The 12,396-nt window shown below is 55.5% G+C and overlaps 2 protein-coding genes across 24 annotated transcripts in view; one reads left to right on the forward strand and one right to left on the reverse strand.

Annotated features, from left to right (window-relative positions):
- Syngap1 (synaptic Ras GTPase activating protein 1) overlaps positions 1-12,396 on the reverse strand; it is a 30,282-nt gene that overhangs the window by 16,631 nt on the left and 1,255 nt on the right. For 9 of the 23 annotated variants that reach the window (XR_004112560.1, XR_004112559.1, XM_031348597.1 and 6 more), the window contains exons 1-4: positions 5,958-6,107; positions 5,711-5,843; positions 1,878-1,969; positions 1,383-1,504 (exon numbers count right to left, since the gene is read on the reverse strand). Coding sequence is in view for 19 of the 23 variants with exons in the window: in XM_031348597.1 (XP_031204457.1) it covers positions 1,383-1,504; positions 1,878-1,913 (158 nt within the window). In the remaining 4 variants the exon portion in view is untranslated. Of the gene's footprint in view, positions 1-1,382; positions 1,505-1,877; positions 1,970-2,090; positions 3,694-5,535; positions 5,632-5,710; positions 5,925-5,957; positions 6,108-7,673; positions 7,694-7,801; positions 7,908-9,731; positions 9,854-12,396 lie in introns of those variants that run through there. The other 14 variants (XM_031348605.1, XM_031348606.1, XM_031348604.1 and 11 more) reach the window with 8 other exon arrangements.
- The window catches only part of Cuta (cutA divalent cation tolerance homolog), a 9,283-nt gene continuing 4,615 nt past the window's right edge, over positions 7,729-12,396 (forward strand). Inside the window, exon 1 of the mRNA XM_031348625.1 lies at positions 7,729-7,842. The gene's annotated coding sequence lies outside the window, so the exon portion shown is untranslated. The remainder of the gene's footprint in view (positions 7,843-12,396) is intronic.

Here is a 12,396-nt window from a genome sequence, read left to right on the forward strand (position 1 = left end):
AAAGCAGAAACAAACCATGTCGAAAACAAAACAACAACAGCAAAAGAAAAAAGAAAAAGAAAAAGAAAAAACAAAGAAAGAAAAGAGAAAAGGAAAAAACAAAATGGCCTAGACATGTCTAGGTGACTCCAGAAACCAGAATCTCAATATAGAGGAAAAAATTGGAAGCAAAGACTCGAGTCACAGAGGAAATACAGTAATGCCTGCTTTGGATGTGGCACACAGTTAGCGCCTAATAAATATTTTATGATTCAAACTATAAATGAAGTGAATTTTTAGTACGGCCAGGAGATAGAGAGAAAGACCCAGGAGAATAAGGGGGCAGAATGGGGCAGGATAAAGGTCAGAGGCTGGAAACAGACTTGGGAGGAAGAGGAGGCAAAAGCAGGTGCAGGAAGCTGAGGAAGAGCAAGCGTGCTCTGGCGCGTCCACTGGCAGAGGACAGCGCTGCGCCAGGAGCACAGGGTAAACGGGGCTGAGGTATCTGTGGAGGGGAGAAAGGATAGCAAGTGGTGTGGAAATGGGTAGGGGACCAAGATGGAGAGCATGGGGAAGCAGGAGGGGAGCTCGGGTGTGGGAGCCTCCATGAAGTTATTTATAGCAGCCCCGTCATCACAGGCTCTGGCTGCCGTCAGCACCACGCTCCCCCGGCCCCCCCCCCGCCCCCGCGGCCAGGAATACCATGCCCTCACCCCCCCCTCCAGCCCCAAATCCAGCGCTGGTTACTTGGAAGGGGGCAGGGAAAGGTGTGACCCACCTGATCCCAACCTTCCCACCCTGCTCAGTCCCTAGGACAGCCAGACACAAGGGAAAAGGACAGACTCTCTCCAGGGAGTGAATGGACTAGGGGAAGCCCAGAGAAGGACAAAGGCACGCAGCCAGGTCTTCTTCCTCAGGCCTTGGATTAACCCTAGCCTTTGCCCATTCTGTTACCTGCATACCAGACATGACACTCCTGTTCCTATTGTTCTATGGCCCCTCACCAGCCCTGCTCCTGGGCTCTCGGAGCCCTCATCCTCATCAGTCAACACCAGCTATCCCTCACCCATATCCCGCCTGCTGCCCTTAATCCCTATCCTTCTTCACCTCCCACCTGAGTCCTATTGGCTCCTTCTCACCACCCAGAAAGCTCTGTCACTAGTCTGTCTGTACTGTCCTACCTGGAGTGGGAGCCCTCCTGCCCTCCTTGGCTTCACCTTCACCTCCTTCCCTGCCTCAGCAGGTCCTCCCTTTTCACCACCTCTTTCCGGGGCTACCCACTGCTTAGGCCAGCTCCTCTCCGATGTCTCTTGCACCCCGACCAACATGAGCCCGTTAACTTTTGTTCTCAGGGAATCCCCCACTTGGCTCACTCCCCATCTCGATTCAGGTCCAGTACATACCGGTCATGGTCAGCGCTTCGGAAGCGAGGCAGGATCTGTCGAAAGCTGCTGGTCCGGTCAAGTTTGGGTTGTGACTTTGTACGTTTGATAGAGCTTTTTAGCCTCCGGCTCAGGAAGCCTTGCTGGGGAGCAAATGGGAATAGGGGTGACTGGAGCAGCCCAGAGCCTCCCTGGACACCCTCAGCTGGCAGGGAATCCCTGGAAGAACATGGAGAAGAGGAAAGGGGACAGGAGCCCTGACACCAGTTTGTCTTCCTTGCTCCCACGGGTGCTGTATGATGTGAGCAGATACACAAACACACAAACTAGCTTGGAAAAGGTGGGAGGGCTGGCCCAAGAAGTAGGGGGCAGAGCCAAGAAGGGGTAAACCAAAGAGGTGGGGATACTCGCACACTCTTCCTTGGTCCTCTTTTTTAGAATCCTGGGGCTCCAGCTGGGGCTGGGAGAGCTGGGGCCAGGCTGAGCCACAGCTGGCAGGCACTTGCATTCACTCACCGAGGGCCGGAAGGGCGCAGCGGGGGCGGCCTCCATGCTGTACTGTTTCCCCCCTGGGACACTCTTCCTCCTCGAGCGACCCAAGTGGTATTCTGGAGGGGAGGAAAGGGCCCGAAGGAGAGTTGGGGGAGGGGCTGGGGAACAGTGAGTCCCGACTTCCACCCTGGGCCAGTGTATTAGCCACCTCCCTCAGTCCCTCAGCTCCGGCCTCACCTACCCCCCGGAAAGCAGCAAGAAGAGCAGCGGCGGCGGAGAGGCTGGCGGTGGGAAGGAGGGGGCAAGGAACCTGAGCCGGAGCCCCCTGACGGGGTCGGGGTGGGAGGCCTTAAGCCCATGACTGGGACAGGCAGTCAGCAGAGGGGCATAGTCAGGAGGGTCAGTAAAACCTCCCTAATGAAGATGACCCACGGCCCAGGGAGGCTCAGTTGCCTGTCCCCCACCCAAGAGAAGGGGCTTGCTTGGGGGGAGATGGGTTAAAGGTCATTGCCCACGGACGGGCTTTCCTCTTTTCGCAGCTAGGTACATCCTCCCCCTGCCCCACACCTCCCAGAGGCCCTGTCTGTCCGGAGGTCCAGGGCTGCCTCCCATGACCCCCTCCCAGGACTGGAGGGGGAGGTCTCAGAAGAGACCTGTGCTGAGTGGAGGGGAACTGAAGATCCGAAGACGGATCGGTGGGAAGCAGGGAGAAGGAGCCGGCTCCACGTGCACTGCGGTGCTAGTGAATGGTTGAAGAGGAGAAGAAAAGAATGCAGGGGAGTGGGGAGGAAGGGCAGTGGGATTCTGGGGACTCCAAGTAAAGGCTGGCAAGGAGGGGGAGGTGAATGCGGATGAAGCTCAGCCTGCCAAGAATCAAAGGAGCAGGCGCTTAGAGGAAGGGAGCCGGAGGTCTGCTGCTAGGGAATTTGGAGGGGCCGAAGGGCTGAAGGAGAATGAAAGTGGGGGGAATGCCAAGCTCCGGCACCAGCTCCAGAATGGCTGCCCAGGCCTGGGCTCCCCCCTCAGCCCCACAGTCACCACTGCAGCCAATGGGGGGGCTGGTGCTGCATCAGGGGCGGGGCCACCATCTCCATGGCAACAAGAAGCTACAGGATGGGGGGGCACCGGAAGAACGGATTGTTAACCCGCTAGGTTCCAGAAGAGAACAGTGGAAGCCCCACTACGTTTTCATGTCTGCTTCGAGATTGCCCACTGCCTCCGAGCCAGTCGGCCCTTCCCTGCTCCTTCTATGGACAGACTCGGGTTTGCACACACAAGCAAGTCTGGATCCCGAGGCACAAGAACCCTCTCAGTCTCCCAGGAATCGTGTGTAGATCACAAAAATCCACCAAGCAGTGGGAAGCGGTGTACACCACAGCCGCATTAGGAGAGCGAATGGGAAACTGTGTGCTTCAGAGACATACAGACAGCCTTGAGCGTGAGGACCCCAGGCCCACACACCCCTCATGCCTAGACGTTTGTGAGCACCTCCACGGAGTGTACATACTTGAACTCAGACAGCCACATTGAGAACTGCTGGTGTGGACTATGCGGCCACCGTGTGGGCAGTACACTACATAGATGGACATATAACCCTATGACAAGTCATGCCCCACAGGCAGGAGCATGTCCGTCTAAACCCTGAGACACATGCTTAAGTAGACTGTGGTCCCATGGGTCACCCCTGCACCAAGTATACAGATATACAGCCATCATGACCGTGGTCAGATAAAGGGAGCGCCACACTCCTAAAGTACAGACACTCATCATTCACATTAACAGTACAACCACATTCACTGACTTGGGACAGCTCCCCGCTCCCCCTCCCAGCTTTCTGCTAGCTTTTCCATGACTCTAGTCACCAGCATCTGTGGGGGCTACCAGGAAAACAGAACAAATAAAACAGAGAAAATGAGAAGCAAATGTGTTCTGTCACCCCAAGCGCCTCCCTCCCACACACACACACTGCTCCCTCCTCATCCCCATTTCTCAGGTATGGCTGCCTTACTCTCATTCCAGGGAACCTGGGTCAGCCATTATTTTCACACACACACACATGCATCTCTAACAGAGGCATAGAGGCCTTAAATTTAAATCCACTAAAATCTCCTTTTGGAACTAAAAGCAGGCTAGAGGGGGCAAAATCTGCTAATTGCTTTGCATAGTTCCTGGAGGAAAGACACACAATGCCAGGACCTTAAAATGAAGTCACAGGTGCATGGAGGCTCCCAAGGACTCTGACACAAGAGCGAGGCAGACACACATTAGAGGGCAGAGTGACAAGAACATGGGGTATCCTGTCATTAGTGCAGCCTGCAGTGACACACACAGAGTAAAAGCACACAGCCATGCACACACAGCAAACCTGAAAAGCATACACTGCCATGCTGGGTCTCCATGTCCCATCCCTGCATGATATATACACTCATGCACACACATAACAGCCACCTACACAGACCCGTAACATAGGCATTGTGCATACACCCACACAGTACACACCCTGTACACACACACACACACACACAGAGCAAGGGCTTGGACTCCGCCTCTCCAATGTCTCTAATCTTGACATCACCCACAAACATTTCTCCTACCCTCCAATCCCCCAGATCCCTACCCTTCCTGTAGCCTTTCTTCTCCATATCCAGCTGACAGCTCTCAGAGGGAGCCAGAGGAAGATGAGGAGCTGGGCTAGAGAGGGAACAGAGAGAACCTGGGGGGAGGGCAAGCTCTGCAGTCTCCGTGGTGACAGGCCTCACTAGGAACCAGTTTCCGTGGTTGGATGGCCTCCTGCAATCCAGCCAGGCCTGACCCTAGGGCAGCCTGGGCCCTCCTGCATCCACCCCTCCACCCTCTCAGACTGCTTCACAGAAAGGCCTGGCTCTTCAGCTGCCTCCCAGCTTCCCTGTCCTCTGCCCTCTTTCCGCCAAGTCCAGCTCAGCTCTCTAAGATTCCCATTCTCAAGGCAGTCGTTCTCCCTTGCTCTCCTCTTCTTGGTGACTCTCATCCCTACTTCTCTCTTCACCCCTTCACTTCTTTCTCGTCAAGCTTTTCTGTCCCCATCTAGGGACCAGGCAGAGATACCTGCCTAGCCCAAAGGTGTTTCATGCATTCGGCCAGACTACAGGGAACCATTCACACACTTTTATCCCTACCACCGGCACACCACCACCCACATCCAGACACGCCCTGGACACTCATGCTGCGACTGACACAGATTCTCAGGCCAGTGTTGGAACACACATGCAAAGACACACACCTGCCACCAGGGACACTGAAAATTCTCATCTGGCTAGCCACACATTCCTACACATTGGCCTCAACCGGGACGTGCACGCTCAGGGTCAGAGGTGAGATGAATTCGTACGGCCTCAGACTTCCCCATAAACGGGTGGCTGGCCCCACAGGCCCCTCAGGCTGTTAACTGGCAGAGGCGGGGCAAGACAGGACATACCTGCACAGTGCTGGCTACACGTGTGCAAGAGGAATTGGGCCCCATGTGCACATGCACCGACACACAGGGGCACAACCACGGTCAAGATCACACACGCAAACACCAGGGCTGGCCCTCCAGTAGGGCTCCAAGACCCCCCTCACACCAGCCGCCCCCACGCGCGGTCAAAAGCAGGAAGCTGCCCAGACCCCCTCCCTCCCGACCTCTACTGCACCCCCCTCTGGTTACCATAACTCCCCCCACTCGGAAGATGCAGCGAGAACATGCGGAGGGAGCAGCTGCCGCCGCCGCCGCCGCCACCGCGGCCTCCCCAGCCCCCTCCCGTGCCCACGCACACGCGCGCCCCCGCCCCACGCGCGCGGCCCCCCACGCGCGCGCTTCGTCCGCTCGGCCCCGCCCTTACCTCGCACCGCCCCCCGGGGGGTCGAGGGTGTCCCCGATGGGGGAGGGGCTGGCTCTGCGCGGGGGAGGGGCGGGTGCGGAGGGAGAGGGGGCGGCGGCCCGGCTCGCGCCGCCCGACGCGGTGGGGCGGCGGCGGGGCCCGGGACGGCCTGGACGGCCGCGCGGTGACAGCCGCGGGAACGGCTCCCTCCGCCGCCGCTCCCGCCGCTGCCGCCGTTGCCCGGGCCCCGCCGCCGTTGCTAGGCGACCGCTGCTGCCGTGGCCGCCTCTGTCACGAGCCCCGTCGCCCGGAGACAGCGCGAGGGAGACGGGGGAGGAGGACAGAGGGACCCCCCAAACCAACTAGGCCTCCCATCATCGCCTCGTGAACAGGACCCCCACCCCCAAAAGGAGAGAGAGAGAGAGAGAGAGAGAGCGAGAGCGAGAGCGAGAGAGCGAGCGAGAGCGCGAGAAACCCTTGAAGGGAGTGAGGGTTTGCAGCTCCACCCAGCAGAGGAGGAGCCCTGGATTCCGATGCCCTCAAAGGTCCGGCGACCTCTCCCGGGCTGGAGCGTCCACAGCCTCAGCAAACACCTTTGCAAAGTGGAGCTTCCAAAATCCCAAAATCCCAAAACCCTTATGTCCCCTGCACACTCTCCATGCCCTCTGCACATTCTGTTTCCCTCCGAAGATTCCAAGCGTTCACCACCTACTAACTTCTAATAAACCCTGCTCCAGATATATATATATATATATGTATGTAATATATATATATATATATCTGAAACCATTCCCGGCCTTTACTAACCCCAATTCAGTAACCTTCACAGGCCACCTTAACTTCACCCAAAACACAGGAGACCCACACCAAAGGCCTCCGCACTCTGAGGACTCTGAGGAGACAGAGAACTGTGTGGGCTGAGCGGCCAACCGCAGGACAATGGACAAACGCGCTCTGTGAGCATGTTACCATCCCAGTGCACACAGGTACACACTGCACAAACCAAAAACATGCCCTGACATGGACACGACAGACAGACATCACCCATCCTCTATACACTCTGTACCACCGCCTCCTGGCTAGACTCAGCATGCGACCTACACCCTCATGCCAGTTTCCATGACAATGACACACATCCCTGACCTGGGGTGCCAAAGCTGGCCCCCAAAGAGCACTGAGGCCTAGACCTAATCAGCAGGCAGCTGGCTGGAAAACACGGGCTTCTGCTTCTCTAAGGAAGCCCGTGACCATGGGGAGGAAGAGATGGTGGGATAAAGGGGTCTCATGGGCTTGGATTCGAGTCGGGGAAGGGATATGCAGAGGAGCTGGGCAGTGGCAAGGGGGTTTCCGGGGACTGAGGGCGTCTCTCTGCACCTTGGCTGGCTGCAGATCCCTGTTCTCTGCCTTCATCTCCCCTCACTGTTCCCATGGAAACCTTTTAAGCGAACTTCTCAGAGGAAGACAAAAATCTTTTTTTAAATGACTAAAGAGGGGGGTGGGGGGGCAGAAGGGAGGAGGAAGGGGAAGAGACAGATGGAGAGAGGGAGAGAGTTGGAGAGACAGTAAGAAGATGGGGGTCTGACGGAGTTCCACCCGGAGCAGAGGGGTGGAACACGGGGATCAAGGGGGAATGGAAAATGAGAATGGGGAGAAATAAGAAAGTAAGGAGTGATACCACTGCAGAGAACGGAATCAGTTGAGGGAGAAAGAAGAAGGGAAGGCCACAGGCCTGAAGAACTGGAAAAAGATGGGAGCCCGCAAGCGGGACACGGGTCTGGGGGAGAGCGGGGACTAGGTCACTCCCAAGTTCTCAGGTGGAGGATGCTAGGGCCCGGGCCAGGAGCACAGACAGGAGACTCAAGAGCTAAGCAGATTTTTTTTTTTTTTTTTTTTTACAAGCACCAGGGAAACAGTCAAACTTCACCGCTGGAGAGGAAAAAGCGAGCAAAGCTAAGCAGTGTGTGGACACGCGGGGGCCGCTCACCAACAGCCCCGATACCCCGCGCAGCCCGGACGAGGGCGCCCTGTCCTCGGGATCGGGATCACGGCTGCTCTCTGCCCCCGCCCGCTCCCCGCGACTGTCCGGGGCACGAGCCTGCTCGGCCGCCGTACCATGCTCGCCGTGGGGCCGCCCCTCCACTGGCACAGAGACGGTGCGTCTCAGCAGTTTGTTTCGGCTGGACTCGCTCCTCCGGTCGCGGATCAGAAGGGGGTGTATCTAGGGGATTGGGGAGTGTGTCAGACCCCACGGGCCTGCGCCAACCCTCCTCTCCCGTTCCGTGGAAGGCCGGCCCCTTGCCAGCCCACCTGCCCGTTCCACCCCTGCCCACTTCCCTTAGCCCTGGTGAGGGGATTTCTCGTTCCCTGCTCTCCCTCCATTTCTCTTCAGTCTAGAGAATTCTCCCAAACCCCACTCAGCACTTCCCGCAGATCCACAGGAGTTAGCTACCTCCTGAGTCTGGTTTCCCTGTGACCTTCAGTTCGTCCATTCTCCCTGCTTCCCTCCCAACCTCCTACCTTCCTCGCCCCCTTCTCTCCCTCAAGCTTGTCACAGCTGCATTTATAATCAGTTCCACAGCTTGTCTCCCTCCCACAGCCCGGCTTGCGGCCAGACTGGGACCCAACCTCCCCTCCCCCAAGAGGGCCTGGTCACCTCCCCCCTTTTCATCTCCCTCCTCTACCCTCTTCCCCTCAGCCCTATCTCTCCCTGGGCCTCACCTCAGCTCCCCCTGGGAGTCGTCATTCTAACTTCCACCCCTACCAGAAGCTAGACTCCCACGAGGCCCCAGCCCCACCATCCACCCAGTTCCAGCTTTCCCAAGGGCCTTCACTCTTCCAGCTCCGTCTTCGCCTTCCCACTCCCACCTTCCTACCAGACAGGCTATTCCTGTTGGCCTCGGGTGGCTGGTGGGTCCCCTCTGTCTCCATGTCTGATTCCTTCCTTCTCTGCACTGCTGCACTGGCTCCCACTCTTCTTGGCTCTGTTTCCCAGACCACCCAATGGATTCCAAAGCCTTAGTCAAGGCTGATGGCCAACAGCAAATCACTCAAATGCCTTCCAGTACCCCAAACTTTGGTCCACCAGGCCACCTCACCTGCAGCCAGCGTTACCAAGCTCCCTGTCAGACGCTTCTATTTCATGATCTAGACATTCTCTGTCCACATTTTCACCTGCCCTCAAGGCTCCACTACACCCTGATTAGCCCCAAATCTAGTTCCATCCCCCATAGTGTTTAGGCACAACTCTCATCGCCTCTCCCGGGACACCCTACAGACTAAAGATGGCTCCCCAAATTACACCTGGGGGCCTCACCCTTCAGAATTGGGCCCTGTTCCTACTATGGAACCAACACCCCTTGGACTCATAGACCTCACATGACCACTAACCACCTCCTCCCCCTGGCCAGTCCAAGTCCTGCTCCTGTATGCAGCTCCCTACACTCCAGCTGCCCGCCTCTTCCTTCCAATGTCCTTTCCTGAAACCCAGCCTGCCCTGTAGAGGAGGAAGGAAACCTGTCTGAAGCTCACACCATTTTCATTCCCATTCATGCCAAAACCCAGTGACCCCTGTCGTCCGTCAGTCCCTTCAGCTGCTCCCACTTCCCTTGCCTTTCCTCAGGATCACCCAGTCTCTGCCTGCACCGTGCCCTGAGATGGAGAAGAGCTAGGAGAGGCAGGGGAGAAGAAAGCTGGCGACTCCTTTGTAGGAAGACCCCTTTCCTCGCTTGCTTTAAGCTCCTCGCTTTCCCTCCCTCACAATGTGGATGGGGTGAAATCAGGAGGCACCCTCAAATCTCCAGAACCATAGCCCTTCCACAGCACTGCCAATGGCCTCAAAGACCCTCTAGCGAAAGTCAAAAGAAGGGCTGTCTCTTCTTAACACCCTGGCTGTATATAACAACCCCAATGGCCACCCTCCTCCCACCTCCTGTCTCTCTTCCTTCCTGTTCTTGGGGCACTCTCCCTCTCACTAAAGAGGACTCTCCCCATCGTCCTCTTGGTGGTCTCCCACTTTGCCCAACCTCCTCCTCGTCCCGCTCACCTCATCCTCATCCAGCATGAGCAGCTGGTTCCCCGAGATGATGCAGAACCGAGGGTTCCAACCAGGACGATCGTATGGGGAATGAACGTATTGGGTTCGGTGCATAGGGGGTCCCCGTACATCTGGGGGACAGAGACACACAGACAGTGAGGGAGGGTCTATAGTCTGGGTGTAGAAACCTAAAGTGGGAAGGAGAGTCTGCAAAGAGGGGGAAGGGGCCACTGCCTGCCTGAAGAGGTTCTGGGTGTGAAGTGCCTGGTGGTTTCTAAAGGGTTGGGAGATGGCCCTTCATGCTGAGTGGCATCATAGGGGGCTCCAGGAAGGGGATGAGCATGGCTTCAAAGATGACAGAGAGGGATTTTACTGGGTGCAGGAGAAGGGGAAAACTCTGCCCATTCACTCATGTTGAGGGGTAGAGATTTATGAAACTGGCAAAAGACACAGAGAGGAAGGGCATTAATAAGCGGCTTACAATGGATGTGGCCTCACATGTAGGAGAATATGAGGTACCAGCTGTGGCAAAGAAGATGGTGTGTTGAAGAATATTTGAGTCATGAGATTCTGAGAACTAAGCATTTGGAAGAGAGGAAGGGGGGGCTTACATGTTCAGAGAGGTGTGGAGGCCTCCCCTCTCTTCTTCCCTTAATTCCCTACACCTACCCTGCTCGTCCTTTGGGAGACATTACCAGGGAGAAGGTAGCTCTTCTTAGCACCTGGCTGTGCAGGGATCAGGATGGGGGAAGGTGGTAAGAATACTGCTTGGATGACCAGAGAGACTGGGCTGGCCTCTCTGTCCACAGCATGCTCAGGACCCCACCCAATCTTCAGGACAGGACAGGAGCCAACTCTACAGGTTGACAGCCACACCTGACTGTTACTGGGCACAGTGAGGAACTTAAGAAAGAGTGAGGGAAAGAGTGGGAGAGCCAAGCATGATAACAGAGGAACTTCCCAAGATGAGATGTGAAGATAGACAAATTTCCAGGAAAAAAAAAAATGGAACCAACAGTTGTGCACGCTCAGGTGCCCAAGGGTCTCCCTGCTCTATCTATGTTGTCTTGGTGGCATCGTTGCCATATACCACTTATGGGGACACAGCGAAGGAAAGGCCTGGGGGGAGTCAGAAAAGTTAGATTAGTGATATAGGAGTGATAAAACTAGGCTTAAGAGATCAACTGGAGGATGTTCACAGGCAGAAAAATCCAGTGCTATCACCTGTGTGGGGTAATTAACTTGGGCACACTTCAGGAGAACTGGCCTTGGAGCTTCGTTCCAGAGTAACTTTGGGAAAGTCCATCCCTGAATGGTGATGGACAAGACACAGTCCTTAAATTTACCCAAATTGCAGGTCAGACGGAAAGATGAACACCTGGGAATTGTGCCTAGACCTCACAATTACTTTCAGAATTTCACTGTCTTGATGCTTTCTTGGAGACTCTACTCATCTTCTCTAAATATCAAAGATCACTGTCTGGCCATTATAGCTCAGTGGTAGGGAAAACAAACAAACAATAATGACAACAAGCCCCCCCCAAACCAACATCAACAAAAAACCCCACTAGGAGTCAACCCACCAGCTCAGCCACAGCCACCACCCACAATTTAGATCACAGATACTTGAGGCCTCGTACACCTCAACACATGGTGGGCCCAGAGGAAAAATCTGTTGATATATACAATATACCAAAACCCAAGAGGAGCTGCTCCAGGCTGCAGCTGGGGCAAGCAGCTTAGACGTCAAGGGACACTGTTCTACTGGGAACAGGGAAGGGACAGAGGGAGCCTTAGCTTAGGTACAGCTCCACACACACACACACACACACACACACACACACACACACACACACAGTCTATAGTTAAGAATGCTAATGGTCCTAAGGGGCAATGGAACATGGCAGAGAAAGGGGAAATGAGAAAATTTTTTACTGGAATGAGAAGTCCCACAAGGGTCCAAGACAAGGATTCCTAGAGCCCTGTACCAACCATCAAAACCCATGTTTTGGTAACCCCCCCCAAATCTCCATCACCCCAGGAAGCAGAGGGGACAAGAAGAGAGGAATCACCAGGTTGGAGAATAAGAGGAAATAAGCACAGACCATATGACAAGATGGGAAGTGGGGTAGGAAACAGACAGTGAGCTGAGGGACAAGTAACAGCGTGGACCTAAGAGAAAAGGAAGATGGTAAAGATGGTGGTGTATGCCTAAGGCAAGGGAATGGACCAGAAGGTTTCAGCCAACATGGGGCAAAGGGAGTGAGAGAGACTTGGCAGCGGGGCTGAGACAGGGGGAGGCCCCAGGAGCAGCAGTGTGTATTAAGGTAATTATTAGAAGAGAGGGAGGGAGAGAGAAGAGATATGAGATAGGGACCAATACAGGCGAAGAACAGAAGGGGGACTCATATAAGAAACGGACACCGTATGGGGGGAAAGATATAAGTGATGGACAGCAGAGACAGGGAGGGGGACTGGGAAGAAGAGGTGGGGTGGGGGAAGGGGTCAAAGCCATTAAGTGAAGAAAGCAAATGAGACCCAGGGATTGCATCTCACTCCTCAATAGGCCTAATGAGGGCCAGTCACCCTCAGGATTTTTACCTGGCCCTTGCTTCCAACCCTCAATCTTACTTGCATCTCCCCCCCCCCAAAAAAACCCACTTGATCCTCCCCC

This window comes from Mastomys coucha, unplaced genomic scaffold (genome assembly GCF_008632895.1).
Source record: "Mastomys coucha isolate ucsf_1 unplaced genomic scaffold, UCSF_Mcou_1 pScaffold3, whole genome shotgun sequence".
In the NCBI taxonomy this organism is placed as follows: Eukaryota; Metazoa; Chordata; class Mammalia; order Rodentia; family Muridae; genus Mastomys; species Mastomys coucha.